The 25,905-nt window shown below is 15.5% G+C and overlaps 2 protein-coding genes across 2 annotated transcripts, besides 36 other annotated features; both read left to right on the top strand. All coding sequences in view use genetic code 6, as the record gives it.

Annotated features, from left to right (window-relative positions):
• Positions 1–422: 422 nt before the first annotated feature.
• Positions 423–474: a microsatellite.
• A 689-nt stretch (positions 475–1,163) lies between these two features.
• Positions 1,164–1,210: a microsatellite.
• Positions 1,211–1,787: 577 nt separating this feature from the next.
• Positions 1,788–1,858: a microsatellite.
• A 1,425-nt stretch (positions 1,859–3,283) lies between these two features.
• Positions 3,284–3,343: a microsatellite.
• Positions 3,344–3,958: 615 nt separating this feature from the next.
• Positions 3,959–4,036: a microsatellite.
• Positions 4,037–4,341: 305 nt separating this feature from the next.
• Positions 4,342–4,404: a microsatellite.
• Positions 4,405–5,037: 633 nt separating this feature from the next.
• Positions 5,038–5,071: a microsatellite.
• Positions 5,072–5,390: 319 nt separating this feature from the next.
• Positions 5,391–5,444: a microsatellite.
• A 1,179-nt stretch (positions 5,445–6,623) lies between these two features.
• Positions 6,624–6,722: a microsatellite.
• Positions 6,630–6,670: a microsatellite.
• An 876-nt stretch (positions 6,723–7,598) lies between the features above and the next one.
• Positions 7,599–7,641: a microsatellite.
• Positions 7,642–7,881: 240 nt separating this feature from the next.
• Positions 7,882–7,906: a microsatellite.
• A 31-nt stretch (positions 7,907–7,937) lies between these two features.
• On the top strand, positions 7,938–8,123 carry IMG5_197170 (hypothetical protein; the record flags this gene model as incomplete). The annotated part of the gene is made up of 1 exon (XM_004024195.1): positions 7,938–8,123. The coding sequence occupies one exon, from the start codon at positions 7,938–7,940 to the stop codon at positions 8,121–8,123; it is 186 nt and encodes a 61-aa protein (XP_004024244.1).
• Positions 7,941–7,970: a microsatellite.
• Positions 8,124–10,232: 2,109 nt separating the features above from the next.
• Positions 10,233–10,273: a microsatellite.
• Positions 10,274–14,077: 3,804 nt separating this feature from the next.
• Positions 14,078–14,145: a microsatellite.
• Positions 14,146–15,899: 1,754 nt separating this feature from the next.
• IMG5_197160 (hypothetical protein) lies at positions 15,900–25,672 on the top strand (the record flags this gene model as incomplete). Its single annotated transcript, XM_004024194.1, has 16 exons — positions 15,900–16,098; positions 16,145–16,507; positions 16,580–17,005; positions 17,059–17,270; positions 18,085–18,097; positions 18,534–19,255; positions 19,358–19,691; positions 20,607–20,671; positions 20,744–20,929; positions 21,005–21,524; positions 21,700–21,934; positions 22,018–22,511; positions 22,617–22,980; positions 23,031–23,629; positions 23,794–25,408; positions 25,506–25,672. Coding segments are annotated over 16 exons (6,514 nt in total), but the record flags the coding sequence as incomplete, so codon positions are not given.
• Positions 16,903–16,947: a microsatellite.
• Positions 18,125–18,160: a microsatellite.
• Positions 18,129–18,200: a microsatellite.
• Positions 18,221–18,252: a microsatellite.
• Positions 18,411–18,460: a microsatellite.
• Positions 18,472–18,531: a microsatellite.
• Positions 20,392–20,422: a microsatellite.
• Positions 20,515–20,582: a microsatellite.
• Positions 20,526–20,586: a microsatellite.
• Positions 20,941–20,976: a microsatellite.
• Positions 21,540–21,629: a microsatellite.
• Positions 21,543–21,626: a microsatellite.
• Positions 21,544–21,602: a microsatellite.
• Positions 21,546–21,604: a microsatellite.
• Positions 21,581–21,663: a microsatellite.
• Positions 22,545–22,612: a microsatellite.
• Positions 23,651–23,731: a microsatellite.
• Positions 25,410–25,459: a microsatellite.
• Positions 25,474–25,503: a microsatellite.
• A 155-nt stretch (positions 25,673–25,827) lies between the features above and the next one.
• Positions 25,828–25,876: a microsatellite.
• Positions 25,845–25,877: a microsatellite.
• Positions 25,878–25,905: the final 28 nt, after the last annotated feature.

Here is a 25,905-nt window from a genome sequence, read left to right as displayed (position 1 = left end):
ATTAAATAAATTATTTTCAATATTAAATTAAATCAATTCTTATTTTTTTATATAATTATCATAATGTACTATAATTTCTAATAATACTTCTTCCTTATCTTAACTTCTTTTATATAAATCTAATTATACTCCAAAAGGTATATTCCATTATATTAAGTTTAAATTATATTCTAACCATATATTACGTTCATTTAAAGGAACTGGAGCGTATTTTAAAAAATATTGATGTATTTAATTAAAATATAATATTGGATAATGAATTCTTTTAATATAAATTATTAAAGGTATTGGGCTTTAAATATTTGCAATTTTATTAGGATCTAAAATAAATTTTATAGTTATTTTTTAATTCCATATTAATTCTTTTATTTCATTATCCATATTATAAAAATATTAAAGTATATAATAAGAATTTATAATTAATATATATATAATATATAATATATATATTTATATATATATATATATATATATTAGTATTTTTTTTAAATTACATTAAAATATTTATGTTATTTTATTATATTTTTAAACATTATTTATTTTGAATTTATTAATAAATATATTAATTTAACTAAATATATAAATGCTTTTGAATTCCTAACGAAACAATTTCGTAACAAATCGAAAATATAAAATCTATAAAAAGAAAACTCACAATTTTAAGACTATATTAATTATTTAGAATAATCCTTGAAGTTAAATTATGAAGCATTTTAATTAGAATTACAATAAGATAAGAATACTAATCAACAATATAATGAAAATCCGTTAAATAATGAATATAAAACTAAGAAAAAATAAATTTAAGATATTCGAACATAAAATATTTCTTTATTAATTTAAATTTAGGATTCTATAAAAGAAAGGAATTAATATTAAAGCAAAGTTATTATTTTTTGTTATTTATATTTTTATTTTTTATAAGGTATTAATATAAGAATAAATAAATGAACAAAATGTAAATTTTTAAAGAGATATTATATAAGAACTAGAAGATAAAGTCTTATAATTAAGAAGGTCAATTCATGACAAAGAATATACCATTTAAGAATTATAAAAATAAAGGCCATAATATTAAAAAGAAGTGACAGTTAAAATAAAAGAAGTAAGTTTATTTATTTTTTTAAAAAAAAAGAAAGAAGTTTTTTTTATGGATTAAAAAAAATAGATTCAAAATATTAATGAATAATAAATTAAAATGTATAATGAAATAGAAAATTTAAAATTGATTTTAAAAAAAATTCATATTGAAAATTAAAATTATATATTTTAAATTAAAGAATTCAAAGCTTTTAATATTGTATTTATTTTAATATATATATATAATTAAAATTAGTTTATTAATTTAACAAAAAAGCAATTAAAATTAGAAATTAATAAATTAAAAACTACCATTATAAATCCTGTTAATTTTAATAGAATAAAATGTAAACTATTTTATTATCAAGAATATTCTTTTATACATAAATATAAAAGCATCAGAAGAAAATAATTAATATATCAATTATGATGAAGATTTGTTTTTAAGTTAAAAATATATTTAGGACTATTATTAAACCAATAAAAAAGATATATAGGAATAATAATAATTATTAAATAATAATAATAATGATTATAATGTTATCTATAAATAAAAAAATAAAAACTAATTAATCTAATATATTTAATAAACTTAACTATAAATAACTAATTATAAAATACTTTTCTAAAAAGAATAAAAAGCCAATTTAGAATTTTTATAAAAAGTAAAACTTTCAAAAACATAATAGAATAAATTATTCAAATAAATATATATATATATATATATATATATATATATATATATATATATATATATATATATATATATATATATATACTAAAGATAGACAAAGTTTAAAATGAAAATGGTAATTTATGTAAAATAAATGAAAGTTTGATACTAAGTAATAGTTAAAAAAATGAAGAATACTAATAGCTTAAAAAATAACTAGATTTTTACAAATCTATATATAAATAATTAATGGAGAATGCTAAAAGCGGAAAAAAAATACTCTGCCTTAATTCTATAATTTAATAAGGATAAACTATTTAAATGATGTTTTTTTTTAAAAAAAATAAAAAAATATTTTTAATAAATAAATAGATAATCAGAAAGACATTCTAATTCAAACACTTCTATATAAATAAATAGATTTTAGTTTCCTATAAAATAAACATAAAATTAGGTATCATATTAATTAAATAAAGATTTATCGTATTAATTAGTTAAATTTGAGAAAAAAACAATAATACATATAAATAAAGTATTAACAAAAAATAAAGAAACTTTAAATTTTTTCGATACGAAAAACTTTTTAAATATTATAAATTCTTAAAATAAGACTGATTCCTTATATAAGCATCCTGCTACTTCGAAGCCTTTTAAGACTAATAATATATTATAGGAGTTAAATGAATAAAATTAATATTAGGGAATATAGGATAGAACTTAATAAATTAATTTAAATAAAAAATAAACTATTAATTTTTTAAAGAATATATCAAAAGGTAGAATTAAGTTATATAAATTATATTAATTTTTTATATATATTAAAATAATTAGATCTATATTAATATAGTAATGTAAAAAAAAAATCAATAAAAAATTGGTTTTACTAAAAATATAAAGGAGAAAATTAGATAAGGAATAAAATAAGTAATAAAATAAATATTTAAAGCTAAAAGAAGTATAAGTAATCCATTAGATTATATTTAATTTTAAAAATAAAATATTTTAAAAAAAGAATTAAAATAATAAAATTAAATTAACTATAATAACAAATAATAATATAAATGTTTAACCACCAAAGCAAATAAATTATAAAGTTCTTAAATTTAAAAATAAAATAATAAAATAATAATTGAAGACAATCTATCTTTCATGTCAAATTTCAATGATATAGAAGAAATTAATTGATTATATATATATAAAAAAAAATACATATTTATATATTTAAATTATTAATTGTTTTTATTAATTTGTTTATTCTTTTAAAATTATAATAAAATATATATAGTTATTATAAATAAATAAATTATTTATTTATTTGTTTATAAAAATTTAAATAATAAATTATTTTTTTATTAAATAATAATTAGGAATATGATATTTTTAATTAATAAAATAAAAAAATTAAAATTATTAATTTAAAATAATCAATACTTAAAAAAAAAAAAAAAAAAAATTTTGAAAGTTAAAAAAATCAAAGCAATTATAGATTAACTTATTAAAAAATATAATTATATCAATAAAATAATAGATTAAAAAAAATGAGTAATAATAATATTTTTATAAAAAAAATTATATAATTATAATTATTTTATATTAGTATATAAATAAAATAAAAGAAATATATTAAAATTTAATATATAAATAATTATATTAATAATCAATATAAAAATATATTTATTTAACTATTTTTTAAAAATAAAATATTAAATAATAAGAATCTATAATAAATATATTATTAATCCATTATATATATATATAAAAAAAATATATAGAAAACACTATTTTTAACCAATATTTATTTTTTAGTGCAAATATTAGTAATTTTATAGATATTTAAAAATTATGATCTTTATATTAATAAAAAAATAATTTAGTTGAATTTTCAAATCTATAATATATAGTTGTATAAAAATGAAGTATAAATAAAATAAATAACTCAAACATAAGATCATTTGTATTTTTGGAACAATAACATAATATTTAGTTGAATAACGCGATTTTAATAAGTGTTTTTTCTAATATATAAAATAAATAAAATACTTAGTAAAATCGAAAGCCTTATTAATTTGATTTAAATATAAAGAAATAGGAATTATATAATAATCTTAATATTATAAGGCACTAATAAAAAGTTTGAAAATAATAATAAATAATTTAAAGAAATAAATTCTTAAATATTTATAAAAATAAAGAATTAAATTTGAATTAATTATTTTTTTACTTTTTTATATTTACAAAAATAATTTAATAATATTTTTTTTTTATATATATTTATAAAAATAAACTTAAAAAAAGAAGAAAAAAAGTTTTTTTCTAAAATTTAATTAATATAAATGATTATCAAAGAGAAACAAATATTTTTTTTATTCATTATAAATAGTCATGGACAACTTATTTATAATAAAGTAATAAATTTAAAATTTTATAATATTATATAAACTAAACAAATATTACAAAAATAAAATAATTTAATATTACAAAAAAGAATATATTAAAAAAGAAATGGGTATAGATGAATTAGTAAATGCAGCCTCAACATTTTATACACTTAATGTCTTATCATAAACGACAATGCCAGTAAACAAAATTATATATATATATATATATATATATATATATATTTATTATATAATATATATATATATATATATTATTTTTTTTTTTCATAAATATTAATAAAGGAATATGTTTAAAATCAATTAAAAGATGTAAAACATGATTATGAATATTAAAAATAGCTCAAAATAGATACAATTTTAAGTGAAGGGTTTAGATTATCATGTTATCATGCAGTAACAGGTCTTAGGTATATTTAAATTAATTAGTTTTTATTTTATTTTATTTTTTCAAAATATAGGTTTATTTTAGTTTCTTCACCGACAAATTTATAAGAAGATAATATGTTTATTTTAAAGTAAGCTTATAAAATATATTCGGATAATGTTTCAAAAGATCCAAATTACATTGTAAATACTAAAAAATATAAAGTTGATTTATTTGTTTTTTTATATTAATAATAAATAGATTGATTAACCTATTAAAAATAAATAATTTGATAAAGAAATTAATGAGTTATTTGAATAATGAAATACATAATATAATAAATGTTTCATATTTATGGATATTGTATTAATTTTATTAATAATTTTTGTTTATTTTAACTTTTTTATTAAAAAAAACATTTATTTCTATATATATATATATGTATATATTAAAAATAATATATAAAATACAATTTTAATAAAAGATAAATATTTTAAAGATATAAATATTAATAATTAACAATATATTTATTTATATATATATATATATATATATTTTTTTTTTTAAAAAAAAAATCAAAATAATACATTTTCATTTAAAATTAAGTTTAAAAAAGTAAATATAATAAAATAAATTTTATTAATCTTTTTTTTTTAAAAAAAATTAAAAAAATGAATTAATATATAAAAATATTATAAATATCAATAATCGTATCGTATTTAATTATTGATTTATTTATATTTTAAAAGTAATTCAATTTGACTAATATTTTAATATAACTTTTATTTTTTTATATTTAATAAATTTTATTAAGATTAAAGGTTTTTATTAAAATAAAAGCATATATTTGAATTACTCAAATTTTATATAATAATATTTTATAATCACAATTTATAAATATGTATTAATATAAACAAAATTTAAAATAAAAGATTTAGACTGTTTATACTAATATTCAAATAAGAATTTTAAAATTTAAAAAAGTTAGTAAATTAAGTGCTTATACAGCCATAATTGTTTAAATGTTTTATGAATTATAGATTGTTTTAAACAATTATAGTTTTATATAAGTTAATAATGGTATTGATTATTATATTAATAAATTATCTTAGTTCGAACTTGTGATTTTGATAGATTATTATATAGGCGATATTAATCTTTCATATAAAGTTATAAGCTTATTTTTTTTAAGTTTAAATTGCTTTATATATATATTTATTTTAATTGATAATTATATTGAATAAAAAAAGCCTGAGATAAAAAATAGTATAAAATAAATATTTTATAACTTTTTAACTGAATATTATAATTTTCACAACAGTTTTTTAATTTATTTAATTTTAGAAGTAAATAATAAAATTATTTAAAAAAATTCTTAAAATTTATTTGTTTGTTTTGCTTATTTAGGAATTATTTAATCATTAATTATAGGTTAAAAATATGATATTAAATATTTATTTATTTATTTTATAAAAAAGGAATTATAATAAATACTAGTGATGTAGATTATTCATTTGAAAATTAGAATTTTTTATAAAAAAGATATTCCAATTTTGAATTAATTAGATTTTTATTATAGTTTTTTATAGTTATTTTTAAATAATATTTAAATAGAACTTTTCATATTATTTATATGTTTTTTTATTTCAATTTTAAGTTTTTTGTAGATTTAAAAGATCTTCTATTTATTTAATAGTAAATTCAAATTATTAATTTTGCTAAAACATTATGTTTAATATATACATCTTTAATCACATTTATTTTTAAGGCTTTATTTTAGATAAACAATATTGAAAATTCAATACTTTTTGGGTTTCCTATTATTTTGAAATTTGCATATTATTTTTATAATTTTTAAACTAAATCAATTTTTTAAAAAATGATTAATTAAAAAGAATATGCGCTTGTTCCAGTTAATATAGTAGATAGCTATGTAAAATATATGGTAAATAATTAAAAATATTATTTAGAGGATTATATGAATAAGTTATAAGGAGTTGTATATGAAAACATTTTTATCAATCATAAAATTAATTGCAGTATAGATAATTTCGGATGTTTTTGTAGACAATTTCAAGTTGATAGTGTAAATAAAATAATAAAATAAATTTATTATATATATATATATATATATATATATATTTATTTATATATTCATTTATTAATTAATTTTTTTTTATTTATGAATTTATTATTTCTTTATTTAATAGTAAAATAATTAATATAATTTATAAAAATAATTTATTGGTGGTGAATAAAGATATAAATATTTTATGTTTTATTTATAAGATCTTTTTGAAAATGCTCCTTAATAAATAAAAAATATTAAATAAAGAAATTAATTTTTAATAATTTATTCTTATTTTTAATTGGAAGTAATGAATGTCATACCAAAAACTTATTGTTTAATATATTATTTAAATTCTATATAATTAAATTTGGTTTAAAGTATATAAGTTAAACTTTTAATTATTAAAATAAACAAGAAATTTAGTTCATTTTTAGAAAATTTAAATTTTAAAAATTAATAACTTTAAATGATTAATGTTATAAATTTTGATTAAAAGATTATTACTTTTAGATAAAAATTAACATAATTACTTATTGATAAATCCCTTTTTTATTAAAGTTTGTTTAAGAAATATATATAATTTTAAGATTTTTAATAAGAAATAATCTAATTATTTAATTAAACATAAGAAATAAAAAAAAGTATATATCAATTATTTAAACTTAATAGTAATAATACTTAATTGATCTAACTTTCTTAAATATACTTATAAACAGTTGAATTCCAAAATTTAAATATAAAGGATTTTTAAAAATTTAATCAAATAAATCCATTATAAAATACTTTGTTTTAAAATCGAAAAAAATAATGTGTACTTTATGTTTCTCTGGTTTTATTTAATGGCATTATTAAAAAAGCTTGCTAAAGCTTCTAGAAAGTTTTTAATATAAAAAATAGTTTTATTTAAGGGAATAATATTAGTTATTTATTACCTTAAGAATTTTAGAAAAATCATGAAGTTTTTATTTAATAATTTTTAAAAGATCCTAGTTTACGAATTATTAAATAAGGTATTATATTTTATTTATATTATTTTTTATTTTTTTATTTTTTAAAAAAAACAATATAAAGGAGATAGATTTGTTTTGGGAAAAAATGGAAATGGATTTTTATTACCATTTAATATTAAATTAAAATTTCAAGTTTTGGAAAATGATTTTGGGGTGTGTTGTGCAATTTAAAAAGATAATAGTTTTGAATATATTCTAATAAATAAATAAGCATAAATTATATCAGTTACTGAGGATATTTACAATACTATTTTTTATAAAATATGTAAGAATTCGAGTAATAAATATATATATATATATATATATATAATTATATTATTATTTTACTTACTTTATATAGATGATTTAAAATAAATTAATTTAAAATTAATTATGCCTTATATAAATGATGTTATTAATGAAAATGAAAATGAAAATCTTATTTATACAAGCCATATTATTATAGTTTCCCAAATCAGTTTAAAAAATTTAGCTTCACAATAAAATATTGAAAAATATTTAGGTTATTCAAGAAACTTTTATATGAATTTTTAGATTTAATATCGTAAGAAAGCTATGTATTCTGTATTAAATAATGAATTTGTTTAATTAGAAATATTTTCAATAAAAAATGCTAATACGTCTTATGATAAAACTCTAACATACACATCGACATCAAAAAAATCATAAAAAAAAAGGGTTTCTGATAATTCTATAATAAAAAATAAGAAAGATTAGACATTCGGTTCTACAGATAAAATAAAATCAATATCAAAGGATATTTCATTGTAGTAAGAAAAAACGGAAGAAGAAAAAAAAATTATTCATTTTTAATAAAAAAGAAATAATAATAAGATATTAAAAATAAAATATTAAATAAATAAGTATCAACTAAATTAATTCTAATGAAACATATAGGGTTTATTTCATTTTTTATACTTTTTTTTTTTATAAGTTTTTTACATATAAATAATTTAGTCAATCTTAATAATTATAATTCTTATATATAAAAATCTACATGGTCAATCGATATTTATTAAGACTTATTAATTTTTAATAAAAATATTAATTTAATTAGCTTAGATTCTGATATGTTTAATTTATTGAATGAAAACATATAATATTTAAAAAGTTATTTCCTAAAAAATCAAAATATTATCAAAGATGATATAATTGATAAGCTTTTAAAGATTCTTAATGATAATTAATCTAGATAACCTTATTATATAATGTTAATTGAATCATAAATAAAAATACAAATAATAAATACTTATCTTTAGAATAGAGATAATATAAAAAATTAATAATATATTTAAATGGGATTATATTATTCTTTAGTATATTTAATGAGTATAGTTAATAATAATATGTTAAGATTAAATGATGATAAAATTAACTTTAATACTCAAATATTCATTTTAGAAAATATCATACTTTATAAATAAAAAGTCTTAAGTCTTTAAGCAGCAATCGAATCTTAGTCAGCTGACTAATTAGAAATAATAAAAAGTTTATAAAATTAAAGTTTTTTATATATTTCTATTTTAAGTTTGGTTTTAATTTCTATCATTATTCCTTTAAATTATAATGTTTAGAGTCGAAAAGAAAAAATACTTAAACTTTTTGGAACTTTTTAAAATGAATTAATTTAATAATAAATTATTAAATTTTAAAGCTGTATTTAATAAATGTAGAATAATAAAAAATAAATTGAAAATAATATAATTTAATTTTAACATTTTATACCTATTTTTGATAAATTACCCAGGTTTAATTTAAAGTTAAACTTTTTAGGATTTATTGCTCTTTTATGTATTATAATTTAACCTACTTTAAATACTTTTCAATTATGGTATTTTAAAAAAAATAGTACGGATATTTTACTTTTGAAATCTGATATATATTTTATTTTGACTTAAATTTATGAGTCTATGTCTTTTAATACTTTAGTTATGAACAATTTAAAATAGACTTAACCTTTATAATATAAATATATTGATTTAATTATAAGTTCTAATAAAAATATAACAAAATTATAAGAAAGTCTTGTTTATTTGACTAATAAATCAAATCAAATAAGCGATATGAATAATTATTAAGATTTTTATATAAATATACTTTAAGGTAATATTTGTGAAACAGTATAAGCATTTATTTAATATTTTCCTGAAAGGATTAAAGATTCATAATGCTAAGATTTATTTAAAAATGGTTTGGTGATTTCTTTTAAATATTTTTTTGATTATTTTTTAGATTTGAATAATTTGTATAATGAAAGTTAAGTAAATATTATCAACAAAATTAAATTTGAAAAGAAATATTATGATATTATTAAATTAAATTAATTATTAGATTTTGTTTCTGATGTTGTGACTGGTTTGGAGAATTATTTATTTTAATTATAAACAGATTAATATAAGCTTTTTTATTTAATTTAATAGTATTTATTTGGATAGTAATTAGTTATTATTATAATTATTTTTTTTGTTTTTTGGACTAATATGTATAGAAATTTTAAAAAATAATTATATTAATATAGACTTTATTTAACATTGTTTAATATTAACCTAATCTACTAGAATCCTTACTTTACTTAATATTTAAAAAATAAAAAGTGATTTTTTTTATATTTTTATATTAATAAAAAATTGTAAACATATATAATATATATATATATATATATATATATATATATATTTTAATTTTTCTCCAATATAAAAAAATAATATCAAGAATAATATTTTTCAAAGTATTATATTACATAAGGATTTTATAAAATATGCTTCATTTTAAAAACCATTAATAATTATTTAGTTTAAAAAATTTCTTTTGCAAATTTCTTATATAATGTATTCCATCCTATAGCAAATATAAAAAATATGACAAACATTTATAAAATAAAGAGAAGTTTAAACTTTTATGAAATACCATTGTAATTACTCTTTAATTAAAGTTAGTAATAATTCATTAATGCTATTTAACTAAAATTAATTTATTAAATTTCTTTTTCTACTAAGATGATATTTTTTTATTAAAAAACTCTTTTTACCTTTAAAATCGAAATATCATAATCTAATTAAATGTCAGAAAATAAATCAACATAAAAATCAAAATAATACTTATAACAATAAATAAGTCCTTTTTGTAAAATATTTAAGCATTCATAATTCTCTAAAGTATCAGGTAAAAAATATGTGGGATATTTTTAGAAAACTTCGCATATATTTCCATTCATTATTTGAATAAAAAATTCTTTATATAGTTCAAAATCATCATTTTTATCATTTAAATAAGTGTCCATATAATGATTATATATAATAACAAAATACTTTTTTATATCATTAATTGATTTATTAACTAAATTAAAATATCTATAATCTTATGCTTTCGATCTATATAACTCTGAAGTAATTGCATATACAAGAGATTAGCTTTCTAATAATTTAGTTTAAAAAATTAATAATATAATTTTATTTTTTATTAAGAAATTTGCTTTTTAATCGAAATCTTGAAAAATAAAAATATTTATTATTGGCTATAATATTATTATTGATATTATTAAAAAGGCAAAAATATTTATTTTAGAATCGAATTTTTTTAATTTATCGAATGTAGGCTAGAATTCTCTTAAAGGCATCTTTTATTATTATTATTGTTATTCTTAATTATTTATTTTAATTTTATTAGAAAGAAAATCCGCATATTTTTTGATTATTTATATTTATTTAAGAATTAATTAATTTTAAAATGTACCAAATAATTTAAGTAGTCTTTCATTTTAAACTTAAATATTATAATTAAGAGGAATAATTGTAAAAACTAAGATTATACTTGAAAGCATAATTGCAATCAAACTTGTTATTAGTCCATTTTAAATAATCTTTAGTTATTATCTTGCTTAAATATTTATTATATTTTATAATTAATTTAATGATACTGATATAGCTGTAAAATTTTCACATATAAACTAAAGAGTGTTAATGTAATAATATCGATCGAATCTAACTTATTTAATTATTTTTAAAATATAAATAAATGCATAGTATAAATAAATTTCTTTTTCTTAAATTTGAAAATATCCATTTCCTGATTTAAGAATTGAAATAATTTTCAAATTTAATTTCTCTTATAATAAAAATGATTTATAGTTATCATTCAGACTGTCATCTTTAAAATCAATAATATAATTTTATGCTTCTTTATTTATAATTTATTATTATTATTTTATATTTGTATACATCATATTAATTATATTATCATCTAAGTTAAAAATATTCAATTCATCGTTTTATTATATTGTTTTATAAAAATTTACATTTTTTAATGTTGTTACTATATTTTAAAACAAATATGATGAGTTATCAATTTTATTAAAATATTCTATACATTAATATATAATATCCAAGTTTAGAAAATGAAAAGCACATACAATAGATATTAATGTCAAAGAAGAAAAAAAACCAATAAATTTCATTAGTTTAAGACCTAATTAAACTTTAGGCTACTAAATATTTTTTAGAGTATATTTTATTAATTTTTTTAATAATTATATTGTTTTCTACTTTTTCTTAATCTTCAATTGATAAGAGATTTTAGCTTTTAAGAAATATGTTTTTGTTTAGTGTTTTAAGACCTGTATTATTTCTCTTTTTTGTTAAAACCAAATTTTCATGAAATTTTGTTGTTTTTTTTTTAAATTTAACTAATTATGAAATTATATTTAATAATTTTTAAGTTTAATTTCTAACACTGGAAATTTATTTTATTTCTAGATATTTCATTATTTTATTTCCATTATTTAAGGAATTTAATTCTTTTATTATAAATTTTATCTAAAACACAGTATTATATTATTTGTTTATTTATTATTTAGATAAATTAGTATGAGATACATCAATATTAGAATTAATTGCGTAATCAAGAAGTATATGCCCGTCATAAATTTAATTTATTTAAAAAGATTAAAACATCTCTTACATTTAGGGTATTAAAGTTTTAATATTAAATTAAGAAATTTAATCTTTTTTGTGCATAAAAAAAACTTTTTAATATATATTTTCACTTATATTAATTATTTATCCATCTGCATTATTAAACAAAATATATTCATTATCTTTTTATTTCTTTTCACAAAGTAAACATACTCCGAAATCATCAATAAAATTCTAAAATTTAATTTTTAAATATAAAGGAATTAAGAAGCCTTAACCATTTAATCCTAAAACAAATCTTTATCCTATATAAATATATATATATATATATATATTTAGTATAAAAAAAAAAATATAATATTATATTTATTTTACAATATTTAATTTAAATATTCAAAATTAAATATTATATATTAGAATAGATTTTATATATTTAAATATATATATATATTATTCTATATTATATATCGATTTCAAATTATTTATATTTTTATATTTTAATTTTAAATATTTCTATAATTAATTATTGCTAGAATTTGTCTAATATTTATAATTTAATTTTAATTTTATTTATCATGTATTCAATATTTAATATTCATTATATAAAATTATATTATCAAATTTTTAATAAATAATATTTTATTTATAATAAATTATTTAATATATATATAAAATTTTATACCTTAAGTAATTAAAGATATTGATATATCTTTTTTAAATTAAGAAATTAACAATTCATGTTAGTCTTAAAATTCATTTGGTAATAAAACACTTATATTTTTTCCAATTATAAAAAATGTATCTACATCAAATACTTAACTGAAAGACTTTGAAACATTTCTTATAATTCCATTTGTATTTACTAAAGTAGCGAATATAACACATGCATTTTATTTTTAATATATATTCTTGACATTATTTGTATAATTATTTTTTTAATAATCTTTTATTGTAATATCTTAAAATTCTATGCTTTATATGTATATATATGTTAGTTATAATAATAAGGGGTCTTAATTGTTTAAATTAAAAGCTTATTTTATTAATTTTTTCAAATTATATAGTCTATTATATTAATTTTGTTGATTTATTTTTAAGATTTTCTAAAGAAATATTTTTTTCAATAAGATTTTAATATAATTCTGTTTTATTTGTTAATTAGTCCATAAGTAATTACTTCATAAGCTATAATTTATCTTCAAATATTATTATATTATACATTTATAATTATTGATTAACTATTTTTGTTGAAATAAAAAAAGATTCAAATTGTTTCTCTACTTTTTAAATTACAATCTAACTACATAGTTTATGTATAAAATTCTAATATTTAAAAGCAATGTAATTTTTCAAACAAAAAGATTTACATACTGCATTCATAATTTCTAAAGAAAAATTTGTGTATATAAGAAGTATTAAAAAATGATCATTATTATTTGATTTTAATTATATACATTGTTCAAATACATTTTATATAAAATATAAAATAAACTTTTTTCTTAAATCCTAACCAAAAAAGCTTTTCATATTTACGTCATTTATAATTTACTATAAAAGTAATATGTAAAAAATATATATAATATAAATATATATAATATATATATATATATATATATATATATTATATATATATTATATTTATTTTAATTACATTAAAATTACAAAAACAAGCTACTTTTTCAAAAGTGCAATTATTGTTTATGTGATTAGTATATAAAGTTTCGAATATAATTCCTTGATTGTTATTCATATAATCTTCTAGAAAAAATTCTTAATTATTTAATATATATCTTATATACATATCTATTTAATTTGCTCTTAAGTTTTTAATATTATTTATATTTAATAGATTCTTAAGTATTTAATAGTTTTAATAATTTTTATAAGCATATACTAACTTAATTAATATCGGAATATTAATAATTAATAATTCAATATCAAATTAATTCTTTACAATTTTCGTTTAGAATATAATCGTAAAGGATATTGAAAAATTCAATAAATTCCAAAACAAATTAATATGTTTTATGTTATCTTATATGTATATTTATTCTTTTATTTCTAAAAAAATTCTGAATACATAATAATTTATCATATATATTGAATGGATCGTTTAACTTAAAAAATAATTTGAAAAAATTATAAAGAACTTTTAAACATAACTTATTAATTCTAATCTTGAAAATCTTTTGCACATATAGTTTTTCTTATTAAATGAATAATTAAAATTAGTCATAGAAATAAAAAACCCTTTTTTTTATTATATATATATATAATTTAAATTTACATTTTTTTAATTTTACCAAAAAAAAAAGTAATAATAATGCTCATAGTAGCTAATATTGTATAGTAAATGTGAATTTAATTTTTTACAATAACTAAGCAAAATTCTAAAATTAAAAGTACTAAAATATAGTTATGTAAAGATATATAATATGCAAATAATTGGAAAACTTTTTCTTTAATGTTTTAAATTTTTTTAAAAGAAAATAATACAAAAGAACATATAAGTATCTAAAATAAAGTATTTAAGGTAAACATTATTAGAAAAGGTATTATAATTAAATTTTATTAGTCACCAAATAAAATAATTCCAAATTAATATAATTTACTTTTTATTAATTCGAAAAACATATTATGTAAATTATCATTTGAGTTTTTAGTTTTATTAAACTATAAATATAACTATTATATTTGACTCAGCAATGTAATAATAATTGTAGATAATTAAGAATAAAATATTTTTTAATATATACATGAAAAGTTATTCAGAACATTTAATTTTATAATATTAATTAACTTCATGTATTCTTTTAATTTAAATAATTTAAAATCAAATATTATAATATAATAAAAAATTACTATTTGAAATAAAAACTATTTTTTTAAAAAAAATAATAATAATAAAGAAAATAAAATTAATTTACATTTAAATATATAAAGCTAATAATTTAAAAATATTTATTAGTTTTTGTTTTTATCTTACAAATAATTAATTAGATATAGGAATATATTATTACGATTAATTATATATAAAAAGATAAGTAGATATAGAAAAGTTAATTATTAAAATTATATAATACGATATATAAATTAAATTGAAATAAATATTTTTATATATATTTTTTATTTATAATATTAATAATATGAATATTCGTATAATATAAAATTAATATTTTTTTATATAAAAAATTCTTTAAAAAAAAATTATTAAAAAATAGTATAAAATTATTACAAATTAAAAATAATTTATTACTATAAAATATTTATTTTCCATTATTTCTTTATTATATTTATATAAATTTAACTCTCTTCTCTCTTTTATACATTAAATAAAAAATCAAATTATTATAAAAACAGATAAAATATATAATATCCCACAAAATAAAAATATGAAATCAATCAGAAAGAAATGGAAATAAGGTCGTTTTTAAAGAATATAAAACGTCTTTTCTTAAAATAAATAAGATAATTAACAAGAATAAAATATTACTCTTTTAGAACGTTTATAATCTAATCAATAAAACATAAAAGAAATCGCAGTAATAACATTAGCAAATATAACCCACAATACTCCATAAAACATTTTAGGTAAATAAAATAAATTTATAAAATAATAATAAAAAAATAAAAAAAGATATGTGTATAAAAGAGCCTATATTAAAAGAACTTCTTAATATATTAGATGAACATAATGAAATAATAATTATATATGCTTTAAACGCAATTACTAATTTATTAGGACTAGAATACCATATTAAATTATAGAATAATATTGAGTTAAATGTTTCTTCTTTTTTTATTGAAAAATGTCTTTTAGCAAAATTGGAGAAATTGACTATTTTGGTAAAAAATCATATTAATTTATAAAGTATTTCTAATGAAGAAAGAACTAAAAGCTTAAAAATAATATAATCTATATTCGAACTTTTATCGTGTTTATGTGAAAATGTATAAGAAAAATATTTAAGGATTATTACTGATTCTCCTTTATCTTAAGGTATTTTTTTGTTTTAAAAAATAAATATATATTTATATATATAATTTAAATTATTCCTTTTTTTTTTTTTAGTTTTTTTAAGAGAATGCATTGAATATATAAAATATGCCGATAATGATTTATTAAATGCACTTTTAGGTTATTTTTAAATTTATTCTGAATGCTCTGGGTTAGTTTGCTAATAAATAATCGAAAATAACTTTTTAATGGAAAGTTTTGCAAGGATATTGAAAAGAAATAATATTACAGATTTAAAATATTAGGCTTAAGTAATAAGTATATTATATAATGTACTAACTACTTGCGAAAATAAACTAAATGAAGAATATTAGGCTATTTTTAATACTATGTGCTAGTTTATTATTTAAACTTTGAGTATAAAAATATTTTATGAATTAAATAATTTAAAAGATATTATTTAACATAATTTTTAAAGTATTCTTTCTTAAATTAAAAATGATGAAAAAGATATAAATGAAACTAATGAAAATGAAAATGGTAAAAAAATAATATTTATATATATATAAATATATATTTATATTTTAAAATAGAAGTAATAAATGATAATCAAGAAGATGATAAAAGCAAAGAAGCTTTAAAAATATGGTTAATAACAGCCGAAGCAATTGAGCTTTTAATGGGAGTTTTAGTAAATATATTCGAAAAAGAATGCGAGTCAGATATATATGAAGACGAAGAGAATATGAATAGTGATTGTGATGAAGATATTGAAGAATAAAAGGAAATTTAAGTGGTAAAAAGTGTAAATAATATAGTAGAAAATAAAGTAAAATAATATATGATTCAATAGCTTTTGAAATAATCTTAAATTTTATAAATGATATGTGAAAAATGCCTAATTGTAGATAAATAAATTGTCGAGTTTTTCAAGTAATATGGAGAGACTGGAAATTTGGTTTTAGAATAGATTTTTTCGATTGTGAATTTTGGGTTGAGTACTATGACAAATTTATGCTTTAATTATTTTAAGGAAATTAATTATTTAGATGAATGGTAGTCTATATTGGCAGAAATTTGGAAAGATTTTAAGATTAAATTGGAGGTTTTTTAGCCTAATTTTGGAGAGAAAAATGAGGCGATTTTAAGCGTTAATTTAAAGCTATTTTTTTAGGTCTAAAAATAAAATAATATGTAACTTATTTCCTGTAAAGAATTGTTTTAGGTAGCTTAATAAATTTTTGGAATGGAAAAATAAAATTAAGAACTTTAGCTAGTATTTTTAGATATTTTAGCTTTTAGATGCCATCCCAAAATGAATATATCTATTGAAGAAAACACTGAGGTGTGTATATTGCTAAAAAATTTACTAAATAATAATGATCCAATGGTCGCAGCAAATGCTTTAAACGTAATTTTTGATGTATATTCAGAAGAAAATTATGATAAGCAATTTATGGAATAAGGAATGCTTTAAATTTTAATAATAGGTAGAGATTTAATGTAGGGAAAAATGTAAGAATTAAAAAAATAAGTAAATAAGCATGATTATGAATTTATTAAAGAAACATTAGTTAATTTAAAAAGATTTATAAAATATAAATAAATAAATATTAAAGTGTGAAAAAAAAAGTATAAATATTTTAATAAAAATAAAAGATAAATATATAAATATATAAATATATAATATATATATATTATATATTTATATATTTATATATTTATATATAAATATTTGTAATTTGTTATTATTGTTTTTTATTAATTTTTTTAATTTTTTTAATTTTGAAGTTTATTAATATTTATTAAATTAAATTAAATTTTTTTTTTATCAATTTATTCATTCTATTATTTTATAATTCATATTAGACAAATAATAATTTATATTTAAATATTATACTAATATTTTATCTTTTTAATTTTATTTATGTTCTTTGTACTTTATTAATTTTTATAAATAAATAAAAGAATTTTTTAAAAAATATTAAAATAATTAATAAATATTAAAAAAAAAAATTAATTTATCAAAATAAAAATATAATGTCATCATAATAATAAATAATAATAGGAATTCGTAGAGAAGATAAATCAATATGGGAAAGACGTGCAAGTCTAACTCCAGAAGACATTTAATAATTATTATTAGAAAACCCAAATATAAAATTTATAGTATAACCAAGTGAAACCAGGATTTTTTCTAATTTTGAATACGAATAAGTTGGTGCTATTATAAAAGAGGAACTCTACGAATGTTAAGTTATATTAGGAGTAAGGGAAATTCCTAGAGATAAATTATTAAAAAATAAGACTTACTTATTTTTTTCTGATACAACTAAGGCTTAGGTTAATAATATGAAAATGCTAGATTGTATATTAGAGAAAAACATCCGATTAATAGATTATGAGAAAATTTAGGACGGAAATAATACCAGACTGATTACTTTTGGTAAATTGGCAGGTATTTCTTCATGTATAAATTTTTTGAGTGGATTAGGACTTTTTTTACTGACTAAAAATATCGCCAGTCCATTTATTAATATAAGTTTGACTCATAAATATTTCTCTATTGAACAGGCTTATTAGTAATTGAAAATGGTTTCTAAAATATTCCAAAAATAGGGTATTACTCCATCTCTTCGTCCTTTAATTTTCGCAATTATTGGAAACGGACGCTGTGCTTAGGGTACATTGGAAGTTTTGTAAAATTTCCCAATTAAAATAGTTAGTCCAGATGATTTATAGCTAATTTGTGCAGATAAAAATAATTAAGAACATGGAAAATATATATATGTAGCTTAATTTAAACATTAGAATATTGTTGAAAATTAGGGATATTATTAAGATAATAATAATACACATAATAATGAATTTAATAAATCACATTATTATTAGTTCCCTTATGAATATACACCTATTTTTCATAATAAATATCTTCCATATATTTCAGTGATTTTCTAAAATATGTAATGGGAAAAGAAATTCCCAAGACTTATTACTGATCAATAACTTCAGTAAATTGTGCCTTTAAAACTGCTTGGAATTTGTGATGTTTCCTGCATGAAAGAAGGCGCAATTTAGTGTGTGAAAAAAATCACTACACCAGAATGTCCGTTTAATGTGGTGGATATTGTATAAAATAAAGTATATGATGGACCAGCATATAGGAAAAATGGTATAATATTTCTAAATATGGAAGATTTGGCAAGGGATTTAGCATATGATGCTAGTATTTATTTATCTGATAAAGTAAAAAAGTTCATTATTAATATAAGTTAGGGATCTTTTGTGTAAAATTTTTAGGAAAGTCAATTAGAGGAGTGTATAAAGAAGGCTGTGGTTACTGATTGTGGAAAGTTGACGAATTGTTATAAATATATACAAAAATTAAGGATGTGGAATGAGGATATTTAATAATAAGATTATGATCATAATAATAATAAAGGAATTTCAAATAATATGACTAAATCAATGAGCTTTTCATCTATTAAAATTGAAGGACATATTTTTAATACTTAGTCAATTAATAAAATTATGAGTGTATGTTAAAATTAAAATATAAAGTTTAATATTGCGGAAATATATGCAGGATAAACTGACGAGGAAAAATCGAGCTTTATTTTATAACTTTTTGGTGAATGCTAAGATGTTATGATGTAGGTTTTGGAAGAAATTGAGAAAATGGCATAGAAATTTGAATTTAGTATTGAAGAATCACATTATCCAGTTCATTGATTATATTTTTATTTAGTTTATATAAAAAAGATATTTATATGTATTTTTTTATGTTTTCTTTTTTTAATTTTATACAAAAAAAAATATAATAAATGTATTATTACATTTTTATAAAATAAATATATATATATATATATATATATTTTTTTTTTTTTTTATTTTTAATTTTATTTAATTTTGTAAATTAAATAAGTAAATAAAAATAAATACAAATAAAATTAAATATGCTAATTTTTTATATAATTATATAAAAATAAGTTTTAAATAGTTATTTTAATTTTTATTATAAATATTATTATACGTATATATATAAAAAAATATAATATTAAATATATTTTTTATATATATATTTTAATATATATTTATATTTAATTTTAATATATTTATTTTTTTATGTAAAACAAACTAGATCTAGTTTTAGAAGAAGTGAAAATACTTAAAAATAATACTAAAAAATACAAGCATTTATTAGAAGTTTATTTAATTTAATTTTTATTCTAAAATTTTTTAATTTATATATATATATTTATTTTTTTATTTATATAGATTATAGATTAATTTTATAATGAATTAGAAGGATAAATGAGAATTTAATAAAAAACAGGGTTTAAATTTCCTATAGATAATTTTAATTAATTGATAGAAACAATAGCAGAAACAAAAAAATCGAAAGTGAATATATATTTTTTGTCTTTTATTTAGAATTTGTTAAATCTTTAATTATTAAATTATGTTAAACATAAATATATATATATATATATATATATATATATATATATTTAATATTTTATTTTTTATAAAAAAAAGACAGCACATGATAATATTTTAAATTATTTATTAAAAATTTAAGAATTAAATAAAGAACAAGTTCAAATAAAAGTATAATAAACATTTTTTTTATTATTAGATCCTTCAACAATAAGTATAGAGAATTCAGTTTTTATTGAAAAAGTATTAAAAATGCTAATTTTAATGAAGAGTTCTAAAAATTAATTATTATAAAATACGTCTTATAGTTCTTTAGACTAATTAATAGAAAATATTATTAATGAAGTAATTTAAAATAACTAAAAAAATCTAGAAAAATAAAGACTATTGGCACAATTGTTATACGATTTTATAGTTGTTGCTGACGAATAAAAAAGTCAATGGTGGCCAAAAAATATAAATGTAGATAAAGAAATAGGTTTTTAAGTTATTTTTTATGCCTTAAATATGATTAGTAAAAAATGTTTTCACTCAAAAGAAATTTAAAATTTATTTAAGTTTAATTTATTTCCTCTAATAAAGAAAAATATTAATATTTAATAAAATTCTCAATAATTTAGTATTTAATAAAATTAAAATATATATATATTATATTATATATAAAAATATTTTGTATATATATTATTATTATATATATTAATAAATATATTTTTATTTATATAAATTTATTTAAATATTATCTTTTAATTATATATTTTCATTAATAAATATAATTTATTTTTTTATTTCAACAGTGTTAAGTTTATATAGAGGAATAGTAAAATCAATTATTTATTTAGAAGATGAATTTGAATAACTTGAGATTTATTTTAAATTTTTGTAATAAAAAGAATTAGTAATTTCTAAATTTTTAAGTTTTGAATGTATAAATTATTTTATTTCTCAATCAGAAATACTTTTTATGTTTTTAATTTAATTAGATATTAAAAAATAAGATAATGTAATTAAATTTTATTAATTATATATATTGTATTTTTTAAATTAAAAAAATAGATTTTTTTTTAGTTGTTAAATTTAATATTATAAATTACTAAAGATCTAAGTTCATTAAGTGATTAATAATTTTTAAAATTCTTATAAATATCTCCTAAAGTTTCAAAAGTAATTGAAAATAACGATAATGATATTGAATTTCCATGTATAAGTCATTCTTTAATAATGAAGGAATGTCTTGATTTTTATCATAAACTTTCAATTAGTTTAGAGATAATTTTTTCTACGAAACTTGGAATAAAACTGGGTAAAAAGAAATAGAAAAGTAGTGCTAATTTTGATATTTTTTATTCTATTTTTGATATTATTTGGAAAAATGTATATTAGTCTATAAAGCTTTTATTAACTAAATAGACAGACGAATAATAATTTTAGAATTTATTAAATACCATTTAAACATTTACAAATTTATCAGGTTCTATTGGAAATGTTTCTGCTTCAGATTAATTTATTAAGGCTATTTGTAACTATTCATTACCTAAAAATTCAGATATGACACCTAAAAATATTTAGACTAATAAAATGGTTTTAAATATATCCCATTGTTTAGGAAGTAATTAAATTTAAGAATATAGCACAAATAATAATATATATATATATATATATATATATATATATTTATTTATATATATATATATATATATATATATATATTTAGATTTACTTGATACTAATGGATGGTTTTATATTCTTACTTTTTTATAAAAAAGTGAATACTTGTATAATAAAAATAGAATAGCAAGAGATAATACTTAAGAAGAATAAATTAAGTTAAGTGATATTTAAATATTGTAGAATACATTAGATTATTTATTTTAAAATAGTGCAAATTACGATAATGATCATTTATTAACTTTTATTAATTCTCTTTTTTCTATTACTTTTGAATATATATCAACTGAAAATAAAATACTTTAGAAAAAAAATAATGATAATTCTTCTGTTTTTAAATAAAAGCATAGTATTTTTTCAATTTAAAAAATTTATGAAACAATTAAGGTTAACTTATATAGAATAGATATGTACTAAATATATATTTATATGTAATTATTTATTTTTTATTTATATAAAGATTATGGGATTTAGTATCAGCTAATTTCTTAGTATTATGTACAAATAAAAATCAATACTTTCGTGAAAAAGCAGTTGAAAGTCTCGGTGATTTTATTTTGGAAGCTTTTTAATTTATAGCAGACAGTTATAATCAATAAATATAAGAAAATAGCGATAATAATTCAAATAATATAAGTAGTAATAGCAGTAATAATTCTAGTTAAGATTAACCTGATATTAAATAATCTTAAAAAAAACCAAAATAAAGAGGAAATAATCATAAATTTAAAAATAAAGAAAAATGGACAAAAGAAGAATGGCAACATACACTATTTTAACCTTGGATTGATGTAATAAAATGCGGATATAATGAAAGTAAAGAAGTTATAATGAATAATATACTAAAGATTCTATAAAATAATGGACATATGATCAATAAAAATGGATGGAATCAATTATTGAATATTCTTAATAAAATATCAACTGATTCAGATTAAAATTATGTCTGTCGAGGAATCAAATGTATCGAACTTTTAGTCAATCAATATCTTTCTAATTTACATCATTCAAAATTATCTAATTTACTGAAAATTATTGAAAATTTTAAAAAATACTCAAGTATAATTTTTTTTTAAAAAAATATATATTAATAATATATATATATATATATATAATAATATATATATTTATATATATATATATAAATAAATATATATATATTTATTTATACATAGATGATAATAATATTAATTATTTAAGCTGTGATATGTTCTGGCATATAGGAGATCATTTAGTCAAACATTAAACAAATCAAAATTAAATTTAAATGCTTACAAAGGAAGAATTCGCATAATTAATGTAGTCTATTCTTGAAAAATTACTTTTCTTATGTACTGATCCACATGCAGAAGCTAGAAATTCTGCATAGCACATATTCTCGTCGTTAATTGTACATAATTTTACGAAATTATAAAGCATAGATATATTAAATAGTATGGTTTGGGAAATGGCTGAGAATGTTCTTTTAAAGTTAAAATAGGAAATGTAAAAAAACTAAAACGATAAATTAGTTTATTGGGAAGAAACAGCATAAAATACATGTCAACATCTATGTAAAATAATAAAAAGAAGTGTATAATTACACGAAAAACCCGAAAATGATAGCGAAATATAAAACATACCCGAAATAATAGATAGAGTAATGTAGATTTTCTTTAAATATATATAAGTTAATTTAAGTGATATTTCTGTGGAAGTAATAAAATCATATAGAGAAATATTTAAATTAAGGCCATTTATTTGTATATAGAATTTTAATAATAATAATAATTTTGAGAATTTATTAGTTTATTTATAGAAATAATTTAGTTATGTACCTAATAATATTAAAATTATCAAAAATATATTCCAGAAATTAATCCCAGAATGTATTTTTATTTTAGAAGATTTTTGTTTACTTTCTATTGAAAATAATAATAATGTTTTTTTAAATATATATAAATCTCATATAGGAAGTGTTTTTTAACTTTTTAATTCGATTTTAATGTATTCTTAATTAGTTAGTGAAGATATTAATATGAAGTAGTAAAAAATATTTTTCGATGAAAAATAATATGTCGAACTTTTAGAAAAAATGTCCAAAAATACACATTTATAGTAAGAATATAACCTTTTTTTTAATAAATTGATACATTTGCCAGTTAAATCAATTGTTATAGATGGACTAAAAAGAAAATTTATACCTGTTATCATTAATCATATAAAAAATGGAAATAATATACCTTCTTAAGTTATTATAGAACATATTTTTGCAATTCAGAGCTGTATTTTAGCTAAAAATAGTATTGAATATATGGAGTTATTAAATAATATTAAGCAAAGGCCTATATGGGCTATATGTACTGAAATATTTGTTGATATAGTTAACTTTTTATTAGAAAAAAGTTAAGATTTATACCTAGAAATTCTCTATAATATAATATACAATTACTTTATGAATAATAAATATTCAATTAATGATTTAATAAAATACTATACACCAGATTAAATAAAAGAATATTTTGAAGGAGAAAGAATATTATTAGAATTAATAATGTATAAGCTTTTGCCAAATGTTTCTAATGAAAATATAGGTAAATTCGCAAATATTTTATTTTAAAATTCAAATTTAAAAATGGAAAACGAAAATGCGATTTCATAATTTAATTTAGAAGATTTAGGTATACATTTTAATAAAAATTGTCTTACTTTTTTGTGTAAATTTTCATCTTAAGATTCTATTTTATAAAATTAGGAGAAAAATATACTCTTTTTACCCTTTTTTTTAAATAGGTGTAGAATTATATTGGATAATTTCGTTTAAGAGTAAAAAACATTAGCATCAGTCTCATATAAAGCGTAAAAATATAAATATATAAATATATAAATATATAAATATATAAATATATATATTTTTATATTTTTTTTTATTTTTATTATTTTTATTTATATTAAGAACGAAAATAAAAGATATAGATTTTGTCTTAAGTTTAATAAAAAATTTAAAGATATATCATAACTCTTTTAAGATTATACATAATAATGGTATTTTCTAATAATTTAATTTACCTTTTGAAATTTCTAACAATAATGCTTATTATTTAAATAGTTAATACGGACATCTTATTTATCTTTTTCCTTTACTTAAATAGTGTTTGACTATTTAGCAAGATTATATATAAAGTTAACTTAATATCATATTTATTAAAATTTAGGAAATATTAGAAATCGATTAATATTATTAATGAAAAAAATAAAAAAATAATAACATAAATATATTTATATATATAAAGAAATTAAAATTTTAAATATATTAAAAATTTAAATAAAACATTATAAATATTTCATATTTTAAG

Source organism: Ichthyophthirius multifiliis (genome assembly GCF_000220395.1).
Source record: "Ichthyophthirius multifiliis unplaced genomic scaffold scaff_1120509251403, whole genome shotgun sequence".
Classification (NCBI taxonomy): domain Eukaryota; phylum Ciliophora; class Oligohymenophorea; order Hymenostomatida; genus Ichthyophthirius; species Ichthyophthirius multifiliis.
The sequence above is the reverse complement of the archived record's forward strand: the minus strand, read 5'-3'. Positions and strand labels throughout refer to the sequence as shown.